A 15,467-nucleotide genomic window follows, 5' to 3' on the forward strand; every position below is an offset into this window, starting at 1 on the left:
TCACACTACATGATACACAACAAATATATATATGTATATGGGACATACAATACATATGGGTGTTATATATACATTTTGCAGGACATGCAAGGGGAACTTAATCTCTTCTTTAAATCTTTTTCTTAAAGTAAACCTTCAAATTTCTCTTAGAATCTTCTTAAAATTTGACGAGTGTCCACAATTTTCAGTGTTGCTTCCTGTCCCGTCTCTTTCCCAATGTTGGAAAAGAAAAACAACAATTACTTTAATATGAATCACTCCTTGTGTTGTTCCAGCTGTATTTGAGGATATATTGATACATGTTTTATGTATCCTGATATATAATTGTACCTATAAAGACTGTGATTTAAAACTTACTGGCAGGCACTTTCCTGTGTTCTTCCTTGATAAGAGATAACATTTGGTGCATGAAGTCTTTTTGCTTCACAAAACAGGCACTGATTATGCTTCTTCTGAGTCCTTGCTGAAGTATGGTAGCTCATTAAGGCAGTTTTTTTTTTATTATTGCAAAAGGTCACACTCGCTTTCAGCAAGCAACAATGTGCTAAAGAAACATGTAAACACTAGACAGAGGGCCTCGACAAAGCACCGCAGATAATCATGCTCCAAGGAAACAATTAAAACCACAAAAATTTAAGGTTATTCAACTTAGTCAAGTATTCAGACGGAGGCAGAGTGCCACACTCTCAATTACTGTGCCAATAATAGTTAGAGTTGGGTTTGCAAACACTCCCCGGATCTGCATCTGCAGGCACTGTCTAGTTTCAGCTTGTTAAACCTGTTGGTCTGTCTGGATGGGTATCATTGCTGCAGTCATGAGTGGCTCTTTTTTTTCATGTGTGTGTGTGTGTGTGTGGTGTTTGGGATGGGTTTACCTCCAGACCAGACAGTGAAACCAGATCCCAACCTTTATACAATATACTGCATGAACAGTGTCACAGAAGTGTCACAGAGCTGCAGGACACATCACAGCATGTTTGTCACTCCATCACAGTCAGATGTTTTCATTTTGGAGAGTACATGCACACAGCACACTTCATGCCACTTCCACCGTTATTACAACATACTTATCGGAAGTGCTGGTAAGAGAAGCTTTTTCCTGATGCTGACTTGAATGTGCACGGTGGATTTCATACACTGTGGGCTCTGTGTACACAATGGAGTTGTTGAAATGACCAGCTGCTCTAAGTTTATTGACCTGTTCAGCAGTAAATACTAGATTCAGAAACAAAGCCGAAAGTGGGTGCCTTAGTTTCCGTGTTAAGTTGTTAAACTGATTGATATTACTGTTTATTTGCAATCTAATTATATCCATAAAGCATGAACACTACTTAGTAGGTATTTAGGTAATAAATCTAAACTGGCTGCAAATACCAACCATGTAACTGTAATGAAGCCAGGTGGGGATGAATAGTGGGACAAAAGGAAAACAAGTGGAAAAAAAATTTTAAATAAATGGAGCCTGTGTATGTAATAGAAGGAGGCCAAGATGAAGATAGGTGGATTGGAACACTATGTCTGATAAAATATGAAGAAGCTATTCACAAAAGTGTGGTATAATACCTTAACTGGGAAACTTTAAAAAGTGTGGTATTTGCAATGCATGCAGTTCATACCAGTGCAGAGCGCTATATAATGTATCAATATCATAATGTATTCATATTATGCTACATTTCAGTCAATACGTTTTAGTGCGGAATGTAGAACGTACATAGAAAACCACAGCTCTTCAGAGTTAGAAAAGAGACTCTGTAAAGAAGAACACATTGTGAACTGAAAACTGATAAGAACAAAAGTGAACCCTGAACATCAGTTCTCAACTGAGATTCCACGGGGAAGATTAAAATGGAGTGAATAAAGCCTTAGACGATTTCATTAAAACACAAACACAAGGCAGTGATGTTGCTAAACTCACTGTAGAAAGTACTGGAACAGAGAAACAAAGCGCAGGTGCGAGTGCCTGCAGCTCATAAAGGTGTCATTTCGTTTTTAGGATTGTGTTCGGGGCAGAGGCGTGGACACGTGATGCAATGGCACAAACCAGACTCGTATATTACAACGAAAGACCAAAGAAGAATTTCACCCCAAAAGCAGACAGATTCACAAACATCACAGCTGTCTGGATGCTGTCAAACAAAACAAACAAAAAAAAAAACAAACTCTTAGGTCAAAATACACGACGACAGACTGTGAGTTCTAATATTATGCGAGGAGCTTTTACCACATATCCAGTTTTCAGAAGCATGTGGGTGGCAGAGCTGGCTGCTTGTAAGAGAGTCTGTGTTTGTAAATAAGTCTGGAGACGTAGAGACTGTGTGGTCTGACTCAAAGCAAACTGAATGGAGCTGGAGATGGATCCACTATCACGCAGCTCGGCAACAGACAACAAATTCATTTGGTACTATTAGACATAATAGTCACTCAAACAAAGGAGATTTTTAAAGTGTTTGAAAAATATGAGAGGAGCAGTGTCGGACCAGACACGGAGAAAAAACAAAAGAAAAAAAAAATTGTATACATTAGTTAGTTAAGTTTGAAGTTTGCACACTTCCCAAACATCTATTGACGCAGAACATAACATGTAGTTTAATCCAACATATAAGCACAATATGTGCAGCTAACCGAGAGCAACGACAAAGCCGACCAGTACTGCTAAAACAATATCCCACGTAGTATCTCACATTTACATTGTTTGTTTGTTTGTTTTCTTATGGGTTTGCACATTAACTAGTTGGAACAGGTTGTCCTGGGGTACAGCTAAGAAGCACAGCTGAGGTGACAGTGGCTGACACAAAACCACAAACAGAATGAAAACACCGTGAACATTTATTTCTTAGTACGGCGATAAACAGCTGACACCATCTAAGAGGTAAACAAAGGACCTGCAGACATTCTCCGAACCTTATGGTGACGGCTCTTTTACTTTACTCGAATCACATCAAATTAAATTGCAATGACTGCCAAAGTGTGTGTGTGTGTGTGTGTTTAAAATATTGTTAAAACTGAAACTACAGAGAGCATGGGATACAACACACACACACACCTTCTCCTCTTACTAGCCAAGTGGACCTTCCCTTACATTGACTTCTATCTATAAAAATATGCTGAATTAGTTATTAGCTGTTCCTTAGTGGGTTTGCAATTTGCCCAGCTGCACAGCAAACTATAAATCAGTGGATCACGTTGATAGTGAAATCTCTTCCTGGATGGGCATGAGGAGGTGCAAGTCACACTGGATTTAAAAATATGTCTGTATCACATCAGATTTGAACGAATAATGGCACAGAGAAATGTGATGTTTGACAGTGCATACCTGTCTATTTTATCTCACACGGTAGTTTTGTCTCTGTAAATTCGCAACAAGTTCTGAAAAGGTTTGGACCCGTTAGTAGTGATCCTTGTCTTACCTCACAGCTCTGCCAGCGGTTGGGGATGTTGGGCCGAAGCTTCTGCTCGCAAACCACCTTCCTCATCTCTTCCACTGATGGATCTGACTGAACCAGGTCATAGTAGGGCAGCTGGTAGTCCTCATGGATGCCTGACAGGCAAATGATGTTAAAATGGCTGTACATTGAGTCTTCACGTATGCATTAGTCTGTCTGATCACGTACCATGCCTCCAGCTATGTAGATACTGGTATGTTAGTGTTTCCACAATAACTCTCTCTTTTGCACCATTAATGTATCGCACCTCCATTAATCTGCTAGGCTCCTCTTCTTTCAGCCAATGAATAAACCCATCCCCACCCTCTCCTCTCATGTGATGCTCACCTCCCATAGAGCAGCGGCTGGCGATCTCCCAGAAGACCAAGCCCATGGCGTAGATGTCAGCTCGCTTGAAAGACTCAAAGTGTTTCATGTTTATGGAGTCGTCCAGGACCTCCGGTGCCATATACCTGAACAGAAAGATGACAGATGATTGGTTATCACACCGTTTATTCGTTACGCAGTTACCTTGTACTATGGTATCATGTTTTACAAGTAAACAGTAAAGGTCATGTGATGGTATAAGTTGCTCCAGTAAGAGCACGCATTTTAAAAATAATTCCCTTTAAAACTTTTGTTTAAAAAAGGAAACGGTCATGAAGTGATCATAAAATCCATTTTACAAACCTTTTCAAAATTAAAAAACAAGTTAACACATAGAAATGATCTTTAATTACAAGCTTCAGAAGAGGCTATGAAACCCCCAGGAGGAACTGTGAACTGCATCTTTACGTGGGCACAGGCTCTCTATGAAGAAGTAGTGCTTGGTACAAAATGAGTAATGACATTTATATCTCTAAATAAGCCTAACTTGATAAAAATATGAATTAAACAATTATAGATTTGGGCCAAACTGTCCATATTCTGTTGACATTCTCCTCCAGACAGCAATAATCACAGTAATAACCTCAGCACTTTGAAGAAGAACAGTGGAGGCTACAGATGCAGTTGCATCAAACTAAAGGATTGTTTTTTCTATTCCAGCCTGATTTACGATTCTCCTCTGTGAAAAACCGGTTTGCAGTGTAACTGCTTTGCTATATGTTTAGAAATGAAAAGTCTTCCCTGTCTTTCCTCCCAACAAACTGATATCAGAAAATGCAGGGGACAACATAAGCAGCCAATCACAGTTCTTGCACTCCCCATATGGCATCTTCGAGCACCAGGCTCTGAGATTTGCCACAGCTGACCTGCACCTACAGCAAATCTCAGAGTCTACGCATGTAGTTGCTGCGGATATTGCAAAGCCCCTTAGTGCAATCAAGCTTAATACGGGAATCATGACGGAGCAATATCCAGATGAAACTGTCACTGCTACATTTGATGGTTAATTTATGATCAGGCACCGGCCGATCAAAGTTTACTTTCAGTAACATGAATAACAAAAGGCGGCAAGGTATACAACACCTTGCCAAAATATAACATCTCCCACTATGGGCATGAGAGCAAGTCTTAACTGAATTCTTTAACTGTGTGGTGTACAGATAATGAATGGAAGCCTCCCTTAGCCAACTGTGGCTTCAGATAAATTAGAAATGGAAATCATCACAATGAAAACAAAAGATATTCATCAAGAGAAAGCTAGAGAAAATGTAATCACGTAACAAATAGCGAGAGAGAAAATGAATTAAATCTAAAAATCAACTGTCTTTCTTACTCTTTAGGACAGGCTTTGAACAACATTGTGTTTGAATAAAGTCACAGTCTGAACATGTAAAATGGATAAGCTTAAATTTATCATGCTTTGACATGCTTCAGACACATGAACAGGAGAAGGTCTTTAACTGAATAGTGAATAGTTACCCAGTCTGTCTATCTCACAGACTGTGCTCACATTGTTACCGGACAATCCTCAACAGTCATATACAATAATTAAACAGACACTTATTTGATAGTTCCCACAGTCAGCAGAGGAAGACGATCATTATTTAGCTGCTGCCCTGATGTTACACTCACGTATCTGCGATCACTAAATGGTCTCTTTGGTCTGTTGACTTTCTCACCACAAACAAGCTCTCACCGGCGTCCCTTCAGTAGCTGTCGGAGACCACCTTTAATAGTGATCTCACTGAATGTGAGGACTGTAACTTCCAGTACTCACTGTTTTGTTTTTGCAAAAGTCAAAAATGAACTAAAGCAAGATTTTAAGTTTACATGCTCTTTCAGAGGACAGAAGAAGTACAGCAAACTGACTCCGTAATGTCACACAACAATACCTGTCGATGGTTCGTCTACATTAGCTAACAGCAATTACCATAAGCTAACAGGGCTGCAACGATTAGTCCATTAATCAATTAGTTGATGAAAAGACAATCAGTTGCTATTTTTCAACAAAAAATGTAAAACATTTGCTGCTTCTCAACTGAAAAAGATTTGCTGATTTTTTTGTCATTTATCATATTAAAAGGAAGAGTCTTTGGGTTTTAGACTGCTGGTTGGACAAAAGAAGCAATGTAAACATGTTACTTTGAATTAATGGAAATTTTGTCAGTATTTTGACATTTTGGGGAATAAATGATGAATTCATGAGCCCTCCTCTTTCAATCAGTCATTTTAGGTAGAATAAGTGTCAATGATGCTTCTTATCCAGGGTGAAATATGGTGATGGTATACAAGATTGTGATTTACAACACAAGATTCACCCTTCAATAGGGAATGGGAGATCAAACTATTTCTCACAAGATGCAGGAAAGGGCTCTTGCTGCAAACAGCAGAAGGTACCAGCGTGCTGTCTCCAGCCAAATTTCAAATTTGCAAAAGGCTGCACCGTCAGAAAGTAGGGCAGACTAGGATTCAAAGGTGCTAAAAACAGATGCATCAATGATATTGCACAATTTTAGTGAAGACACTGCTATTCACATCTCACACCAAACAACGCACTGTGTAATCAAACGCTGACTTTGTGGTTGGACAGATTCTTTGTTCAAAGTTTGGGATTGTAATAGAAAGTTAAAAAAAAACACTGCTGGGATCAAAATCAGTATGTAACATGGATTCCAGCCAAGGCCAGAGCTTCTGTCTCCATTAACCCGAGGCTTGCTGAATCATTTAGTGGCACTGCTATACACCCGCAGCAAACCAACACACAGAGGAGAAAGTGGTAAACAAGTCAAACACAAGTCGTTAAACCAACCATACCATAAACCAATAAGTTGTAGATTTCATCCATTTCTTTCCAGACTCATATATGTCAAGAACACTTTGAAGGAATTTAATGAATAGGGAACAAGTGTAGTTCTTGGCGAAATGGAAGTTATCACTGTACTGAGAGAGGACTGATAGAGAGCTTCATCACATGGTACAGCAACAGTCACCTGAAGCTCAATATCAGCAAAGCCTCTGAGCTTGCTGTGGAGTACCAGATGAAGAGGAGGCTCCCTGTCCTGGTTGTCATCCAGGGAGAGGGGATGAAGAGTCTCGACTCGAGACACCTTTGTGTCCGAATCAATTAAAAAAAAAAAAAGCTGGACTGTACTCCCAACACTGAAGCTCCTTCAGAAAGGGACAGAGCAGACTGTTCTTTCTGATGGGGCTCAGAATACAAAACTGATTTGACTTGTTCTGCTGTTTTTGTTTTGCTGTATAACTGTTGGTATGCAAGTTGATTTAGAAGAAATAAAAAACGCCAAGGTCTGGTATAACTGGCTTTAACTTGCTGCTCACTTTCGAACCCTGCAGCTAGACAAGTCTACAGAATAGAACAAGAGACACGTGGACAGAGACTCACAAAGGGAAAGTGAGAAAGAGAGTGTGTGGGTAATTATTAGATGGGCAGAACAAGGGCCATAATGAATAATACCTATCTGTGTGGCTATTGTAACACAGTAGCATTTATCAGCTTTGACTTTTGTGCCAGAATCAAATTTTCAAGCTATAACAACTGTGGCCAAAAACATCACGCAAATCATGCTACATATGTGTATACTGCATGTTTTCAAACACATCTTATGATTTGTACTGACCACATGCGTCTACTGAAATTTTATTTTTGGCTTTTATTAGCAAATTATACATGCAAGTGAGCAGAGGATTCATTTCAACGTCCATGATGACCCCAGGTCTTGAGTGTCCTGATAAATACTATTCTGAGCACCAACTGGGACTCTGTTTCCACCCTCTGGAATGACTAGGCTAACCAGAGTTGTCAGGATAATTGATGTGAACACGAGATGAAGTCCTGATAAAACTGAGGGATGAAACAGAGTCACCTCTTTGAGTGTAAATAGTTGTGACAGAAAGCCTGTCACTCTAATGGCCTGGCTTCTTTATTTACACACCCAAGTCACTGTGGGGACTTATTATGAAGCTTAGAGAAGTGCTGTGAGACACTGCAACACTCGCTCACAGTGACAAAATCACACCTGCCTGCACAGTGAAGCGGAGATGAGATTATCCCCAAAGGACACTTATGTCATAGTGAAAGATATGCCAAACCAAAAGGATTCCAGTTCGCTCTTGACAAAACCACAGTGGATACAGAACATGGATGGGAAGAGGATGTCTATATCTAGGTCTGTCCAGCAAGCAGTTACCTTTTGGTTCCCACTCTGTGGTTTGGAGCGATGTCGATGGTGTCAGTGGCTGAGTCATGGCGGACAGCGAGACCCAAGTCAGCGATGCAGCAGGTGCCGTTCTTCTTCACCAGAATGTTCTTTGATTTCAGGTCTCTGTGGGCAATAGCAGGCTTCCCTGGAGACAGAACGTCATAAGTTCACCGAAAGCCCCGCAAACCACACACAAGCTAATATTTAGATAAAGTTAAATTCAGTGTCTTACTTTTACCAAGCAAAATCCGTAACAATGTCCATCAAGCAACGCAAGCTCATCAAGCTCACGATTCCACTCCCTCGCCCTAACCGAGATCATCAAACGAATACAATAAAGGCAATACTTTCTGAATCCAAGGGGCTGACAGCGACGTCAATTCAGACCATGTTGTGGACGATCTGATACTTTTACACAGAACAGCAATACATGTGTTTACAGACGCTCAATGTAGCATAAGCACAACCACATGATCTTCTGTTGTCAATCCCCCCCCCCCCCCCCCCACCAATACTGTTTAAACATGGGTTTGTACTTCAGTCTCAGCGGCCACTTGAGGGATCAGATAAACGACAGGACAGCATGCTATGCTTCACTGGAGCCACTTTCCTGTTGTTGCTTTATTTTGACTATATTCAGTGGCCATTATCCCAAGAGAACGACCATGTAAGCACAAGGGCAGTGGGAGAAAAAAAAAGATACACTATCACGCTATTATGTTTTATGCCATCAATTCTTAAAACACTACACTGGTTTTAATTGATAATTTTATTGCAAAGATGGTGGTGGCCCTTTCTTACTGTTCAAGTTTTTTTTTTATTTCTTAATTTGTTTATCTAAATAGTCTGCTGAGCAGCTTTTTAATTTTTACTGTTGTAGGCTATCATTAATGCCTTTGTTGAAATTGCATGAGAAGTAGAGCTGGGATGTAGGATGTTACAGGGACTCTGATAAAAACAAATGCAGATCTCACCGTTCTGACTGTATAAAAACTTTTTGTAACGCAGCCACGTGTAGATTTAAAAAAAAAAATAAATCTTGAAATACCCCCAATATATTAAATCGTAACCCCTGCATTATTATAAGTATCATATGACCAGATTCCTTCCAATACACAGCCCTAGTACAGACTGTCCACGCCTGTCACTTACTGATTTAGTTTCAGTTGGCAGCAGAAAAGACTACGAATGTGATGAATGGATGCACACTTTTGTGTTTTTGGATGCATTTTCTTTAACCTTTTTCTCATATGTGATACCTGGCCCAGACACATGAAGTATCTCTTGGCCACACACAGTAAATCATGGGCTCCTAGACATTTCCTGTGACAACAAAAAGCGCTGCCTTTGTGTGCCCAGACTGCAGTTTCTCTTGTTTTCCTCGAGATGCTTTCCTTTCAGTACATTCATACGGGGCAAAACAACCTTGACGTATCACTTTAGCTGACATGATTCACCTTGGTATGCAGGGCACAATGAGTCTGTTCCTCTCTGTGTGTCTTTGTACTATTGTTTCATGGTGCCTCTGACAATACCTTTCAGTTTTTAAAACTGCAACTGAACAGTAGCATGCACCATGCTTTTGGACTGCATCCAGTGAAAGTGTCTGGTAAGTCAAACCAGGTTAATACATTTTTGCCTATTACTGAACTTTGATTTATTATGTATTATTGAACAAAAAAAAAAGAGCACTGCTAATGAAAACTGTCCCCAGGAAGGCATGTGGTAGTGGGACAAACATTAGCATGTGTGTGTGTGTCTCACCTTGCGTGCCCACTATCTCCATATGGAGGTGGGCAAGGCCGCTGGCTGTGGACAGGGACAGTTTGATCATGCCCTCCACGGTGACGGTGTAGCGGTTCAGGTAGTCAAACAGGGAGCCATGTTCGTGGTAATCTGACACCAGCCACAGCTGAGTCCACGTCCCGTTATCTACACACAGACAGGAAGATGAGCAAGGACACAACAGATTAAAGATGAGAGTGTGTTTTGTCTTTACCCTGCTCCTCTAGAAGCGTGACTGATTCCATCTTCCTGCACGGTCCCTAAATGTTTTATTCTGCATCATATGTAGCATTTTTTTTACATAATATACAATATACAATATCAATATATGACAAACCATATAATATAATCTTATAATCTGAATATTGTTTTATTCTTTTCTTATAAAACAAATACGTGTCTAGGTTTTCCTCATGTTTTGTGGATAGTGAGTCTAATTAGCAATGGCCATGAGAAACAGACAATTATTGGTCATTATGGCTGAAAAAAAATCTATACTGTGGATGTGTGCACACAACCTCAGACATTTCCCTTACACAAAGGAGCAGGCGTCACCATACCTTCATCACACCCTCTGTATCGATTCAGACCTTGTATGTATTGCCGAGATGGCGTGCTGCCGTATGTTTGGCCTTCACTGTGAACAGTTACTCCCCCTCACCTTTAACAGAACTCTTTTCCACTATGACAGCTCACTCAAGGCTCACTTGAAATTAAAGCAGCCCACAGATGCGGATGCTAAGCTCAGCCACGATGAACATCTACTTCACAGAGTCTACATTTGATTTGACCTGATTTTTTCATACTTTCATTCATTCTCTGTCTTAAGTTATTTCTGTATCTCCCTGCCGGCTCTGGTCTGATTTATATTCTATTCTTCCTCGCTGAATGCTAACCTTAAGCCTTTCCCCACAGGTACAAACGCAGTCTTATTTTAATCCAGCCTCTCAGAGCTCTGCTGGTGGTTTTTCACCTTTGTTGTCAGCAGCGATGAAACCCAGAATGTTCTCGTGTCTCAGCATCACAGTCTGGTAGATCTCAGCCTCGCGGAACCAGGAGCGCTCCTCACGGGAGGAGAAGATCTTCACAGCCACCTCTTCGCCACGCCATTTGCCTCGCCACACTTCCCCAAAACGCCCCTTTCCAATGCTCTCCTGGAGGATGATGGTCCTGGCAATGGTCCTCTGTACCAGTAGTGGTAGGCCTGGACAAAAGCAGAGCTTTTGATGAAACATTTGAAAAGCTGACAGGAAATAACATAAAAGAAAGAATGTAAAAGAAAGAAGCATAAGAGGAAGGAGCATGCACTTTGTACCACTCCCTCCCCGGAGTGGTGTGTGTGTGTGTGTGTGTGTGTGTGTGTGTGTGTGTCTTTTTCAAGCTCGGGTCCTCTACCAGAGGCATGGGAGTTTGAGGGTTCTGCGCAGTATCTTAGCTGTTAGGACTGCACTCTTCTGCACAGAGACCACCAATGTTGTACCTGGACTCTGCTGGAGACACTCTTCCAGTTTGGGGGACACAGCCTCCAGTGCCCCAATTACAGTGGTGCCCACTGTTGCTTTCACTTGCCACATCTGCTCCTCTTAGCCCTTGGTATTTTTGAAGCTTCTTGTGTTCCTTCTTCTTGATGTTGCTGTCACTTGGGATCAATACATCCATCACTAATGCCTTCTTCTGTTGTTTGTCGACCACCACAATGTACAGCTAGTTCATCATCATCATTTTGTCAGTCTGGATCTGGAAGTCCCACAGGATCTTAGCAGGTGTCTTCCATTTTGACCTTGGGACTTCCATCCCATACTCAGTGCAGATGGTCCTGAATACTATGCCAGCCACATGGTTATGGCGATGCAGGTACACTGCTCCTGCTTGCCTGTTACACTCTGCTGTTATGCATTGGATTGTCTCAGGGGCGTCTTTGCACATAGATTAATTTAAATCACTGTATGTCACAGCAATACTTAAAATATAAAAATATAAAACTGCAGAATAACAATATTAGATGACACATGGCGTAATGTTACGTTACTAGAACAGCACAGGTAAAGAGAGTGAAATATCATACAGCGATATTGATTTTTTTGAAGGTGGCCTTCTTTGAGATGACTACAACACAGTGCTGCAATGGTGCACAGAAGTACATTTACTGATTAGCTTCCTACACTGTATTCCTGCTGAATGATTTTTCTATACACTATACTCTATCACTTATTTCCCTGATCTGTTTGTTGTTTTGTATGAGTGTATTGCACTCACTGCTTCTGCCCATAGGATGTTCAATTCGCCAGTCAAAGTTTATTAGTAATGACAATGTTTTAGGACCAAATTCCATTCTTAAATCAGTAAGGGGATGGAGAAAATCTAATCTAAACAACTCAAGTCTCGATCAAAAATCATATTATAAGCTTCAGATTATTACTTTTCCTCATAACCTATAACTTTGCTGGGACTGTTTTCAAAAACTCCTTTTGTCCTCCTATCAAAAATGTCCCTTATACATCATTATACTTCTATCACTGTCAGTCACTCTAGCTACAAGCACAGATGTTCTGGTGGAACACTCTCCACTGGTTGTTAGTAAAAGTATGGCTGCTTTATCTCACACTTTTCTGAGTGGTGCATTTTTCTCAGGGGAACTACATTTGATATATAACAGTTGATATTTCCTACTCTAGTAGAAATAAGCAGCAACTCCGATAACACTGTATCTTCAGTGCAAAACATTACAGTTTTCAAAGTTTAGTTGCAAGTCTTCAACCCAAGCCATTTTAATAGTTTGCTTTGTTTTGCTTGGTCTTCTTGTAAACATGAGTTACATCTCCATCATATTTGACCAGTTATATTTTAGCATAAACCAGAAATACTGTTTCAGCTGTAACCCTGCCAGCTCAATGGTTTGGCAAACTGCTGATAAGGAAACAGAAAATAATGGAGAAACAAAAACCCTCATCCGACCCTCAACAGGCACCACACACATATTCTGACTCAGCAAAGTGACTAAAACCCACACAGTTCTGTCGACACAAACACAAATGCACACACACAGACCGTAACAGTCACACACACACACACAACCTGTATTTGATGCAATATGGTGTAGATAGCTAGAAAAACTGAATCCAAGTATTTGCCTGGCAGTGTGGGAGGTGCCAGCCCAGAGAGGTGCTAATTTATGGCTAGCATCAAGAACAGCTTTTGCCAGTGTGTGTATGTGAGTATGTGTGTGTAGGGGAGGGTGCGTTCGTGTATCTATACGTATATCACTCACACTGCAGGGAAAAATTCTGTCCACACATTTACATTGTGGGCACGCAAGTTCCCATAATATAAATCCTGAAACTGCGTGTGTGTGTGTACAGTTGCAGGGTCTTGTTCGTGAGAGACAGTGAGAGACTAGTGTATGCTTTAAAATATAGTTACATACTCAAACAAACAAGATTACACAAATCAAAACAATGCTGAAACATAACTCAGAGTCACTTTGTTATACCATTTATATTAAAGATTCACTACAATTCACTTTGTTTTAAAAATGGATGTATGTAAGCATCTCTATAAACCCTGAGTCATGGCTACAGTTAAATTATTACATGCATTGTTTTAAGTGATGTAAACCTTTAACGTCCAAAGAATTGCAAAACAGCAAAATACTTGATCCTTTTGTGATTTCGAAACACATAAATGTCCAAAAAGACCCAATGTTTACCAATGTGAAAGCAACCAGGAGGTAATTAAAGAAAAGCCGGTTGAGTAGTTTTCTTGTGAACACTGTTACACACTGATCTGTAACTGTGATCACTGTTCTACGGAATAGTTCAGTTATGGCTTGACCTTTAAATGTTGGGCAAATATACCTTGTGAATAAACCGGAGCAAATACAAAGTCTCGCCCACAATCATTACTGAATATACTTTATCAATTAAACCTTACACCACAACTCGCAAAGACTATTTCCCGTCCTGCTATTGCTGTCACTATGAGGTTGCCAGGCAGCCAGTGGAGACTCCAGGCAGGAATGGCATCTTGTCAAGTAATAGTCTGGCACGTAATCACTTGTAACAACAAAACTTAGGCTAAAATAAACCACACATAATGGGTTTGGATGCCTTTGGACACAGCCAGGTTAGCTGTTTCCCCCCTGCTTCCAGTCTTCATGCTAAGCTAAGCAAAGCTAAGCAAAGCACCCTGGAGACATGGCTTCTTTCTTATCAAACAAACATGACAGTGATTGATCTTCTCATTTAATTCTTGGCAAGAAACATTGTCCCCAAACTTATGAAACTGTAATACTCTATATAGACAAAAGTATTGGAGCACCTGACTGTTACACAAACAGGGACTTTAAAGACTTTGTATTACATACTTCGACAGTTTTGCAGCTATAACAGCTTCCACTCTTCTGTGTGTATGGATACTTCTTTATATAGTGTATCATATTTGATGAAATGTGAACTTGGTAATGACAGGAAAATGACAGAAAGCATAAATACAAAAAATCTAATTTTTGACATCTTAAGCCTACTCCACTGTGAACAATGCAAAACAGAACTATATAAGTGAAATGTTACAGTTCCTACCAACTTGTATGGTCTAACTGAAGGTAGTTCAGAATGGGTCCGAGCTGAAATACATTGTCCTGAGGTGCAGCATCATACCTGATCCAGAGCCTGAGGTGGTCATGTCGTATATGAGGTCCTTCAGCGTTGTTCCAACTGTGATGAAGGGGTGGTCCATTGAGGGGTCCTCTTCGTTGGGAACCCGATGATGGTGGTGATGATGGGGCCCTGCACCTCCCGCCCCCAGGCCCCTGTGGCTATGGCAAACATAGAACGCCAAGACCAACAGCAAGCAGAGCACACACACCGGGCCGGCAATCACTGCTGCGAGAGCAACAGGGCCAAGAGGAGGGGTCTTTATTGTGGGGACTGCAGGAAGGACAGAAGACAGACAAACAGCGCGGATTAGAAAATATAACAGATCAAGTGTTGATACATGTCCTACCAATGCAGAAAGTTATATCCAGCTCTGAGATTAACATGTGAGCAAAAAGATTGTCAACATGTGAGAGCTCAAGTCAGGCCTCAAACTGTTGGAAAAGTGTATTCTGAGCATACTGATGGCTGACAAGTGGCAGGGCTAAAGTGTTAGCCACAAGCCAGGAAGTTAACTGGCCAAGTGGTGCAGGGGCACCCTCCATCTGTTCAGCTCATGGGAGACATGGCCTGTAGCAAACACACACACACACACACACACACACACACACACACACACACACACAGACATTATGGCTGTCGTTGATACGACTACAGGGAGAAGACCTCTAAAACCTGACTCATCAATAACTGTCTCTGTCTGTCTGTATCCCACTGTTTTCTTGCCATTGAAACATTACAAGTGAGGACAGGTTCTTGTCTCTTATAAACTTGAGAAAAATACACTATATTGACTGACTGTTACACAATCGGGGACTTTAAAGACGTTGTATTACATACATCGACAGCTTTACAGTTATAACAGCTTCCACTCTTCTGTGTGTATGGATACTTCTTTTCTATATAGTGCATCTGTATTAAGATAACTAAAGCCATGGAATAGGGAAGTACAGCACTGCTAAGGCTCTTTCCTATATAATCTACAGCACTGATGACTGCAC

At 40.8% G+C, this 15,467-nt stretch overlaps 1 protein-coding gene across 2 annotated transcripts in view; it reads right to left on the reverse strand.

Annotated features, from left to right (window-relative positions):
* The window catches only part of tgfbr1b (transforming growth factor, beta receptor 1 b), a 71,375-nt gene that overhangs the window by 18,389 nt on the left and 37,519 nt on the right, over window positions 1–15,467 (reverse strand). For both annotated transcript variants that reach the window (XM_046372136.1, XM_046372135.1), the window contains exons 3-8: window positions 14,470–14,739; window positions 10,788–11,018; window positions 9,794–9,961; window positions 8,018–8,174; window positions 3,771–3,895; window positions 3,408–3,538 (exon numbers count right to left, since the gene is read on the reverse strand). In XM_046372136.1, coding sequence (XP_046228092.1) covers window positions 3,408–3,538; window positions 3,771–3,895; window positions 8,018–8,174; window positions 9,794–9,961; window positions 10,788–11,018; window positions 14,470–14,739 — 1,082 coding nt within the window. The remainder of the gene's footprint in view (window positions 1–3,407; window positions 3,539–3,770; window positions 3,896–8,017; window positions 8,175–9,793; window positions 9,962–10,787; window positions 11,019–14,469; window positions 14,740–15,467) is intronic.

The sequence above is a fragment of the Scatophagus argus genome, chromosome 18 (genome assembly GCF_020382885.2).
Source record: "Scatophagus argus isolate fScaArg1 chromosome 18, fScaArg1.pri, whole genome shotgun sequence".
NCBI lineage: Eukaryota > Metazoa > Chordata > Actinopteri > Scatophagidae > Scatophagus > Scatophagus argus.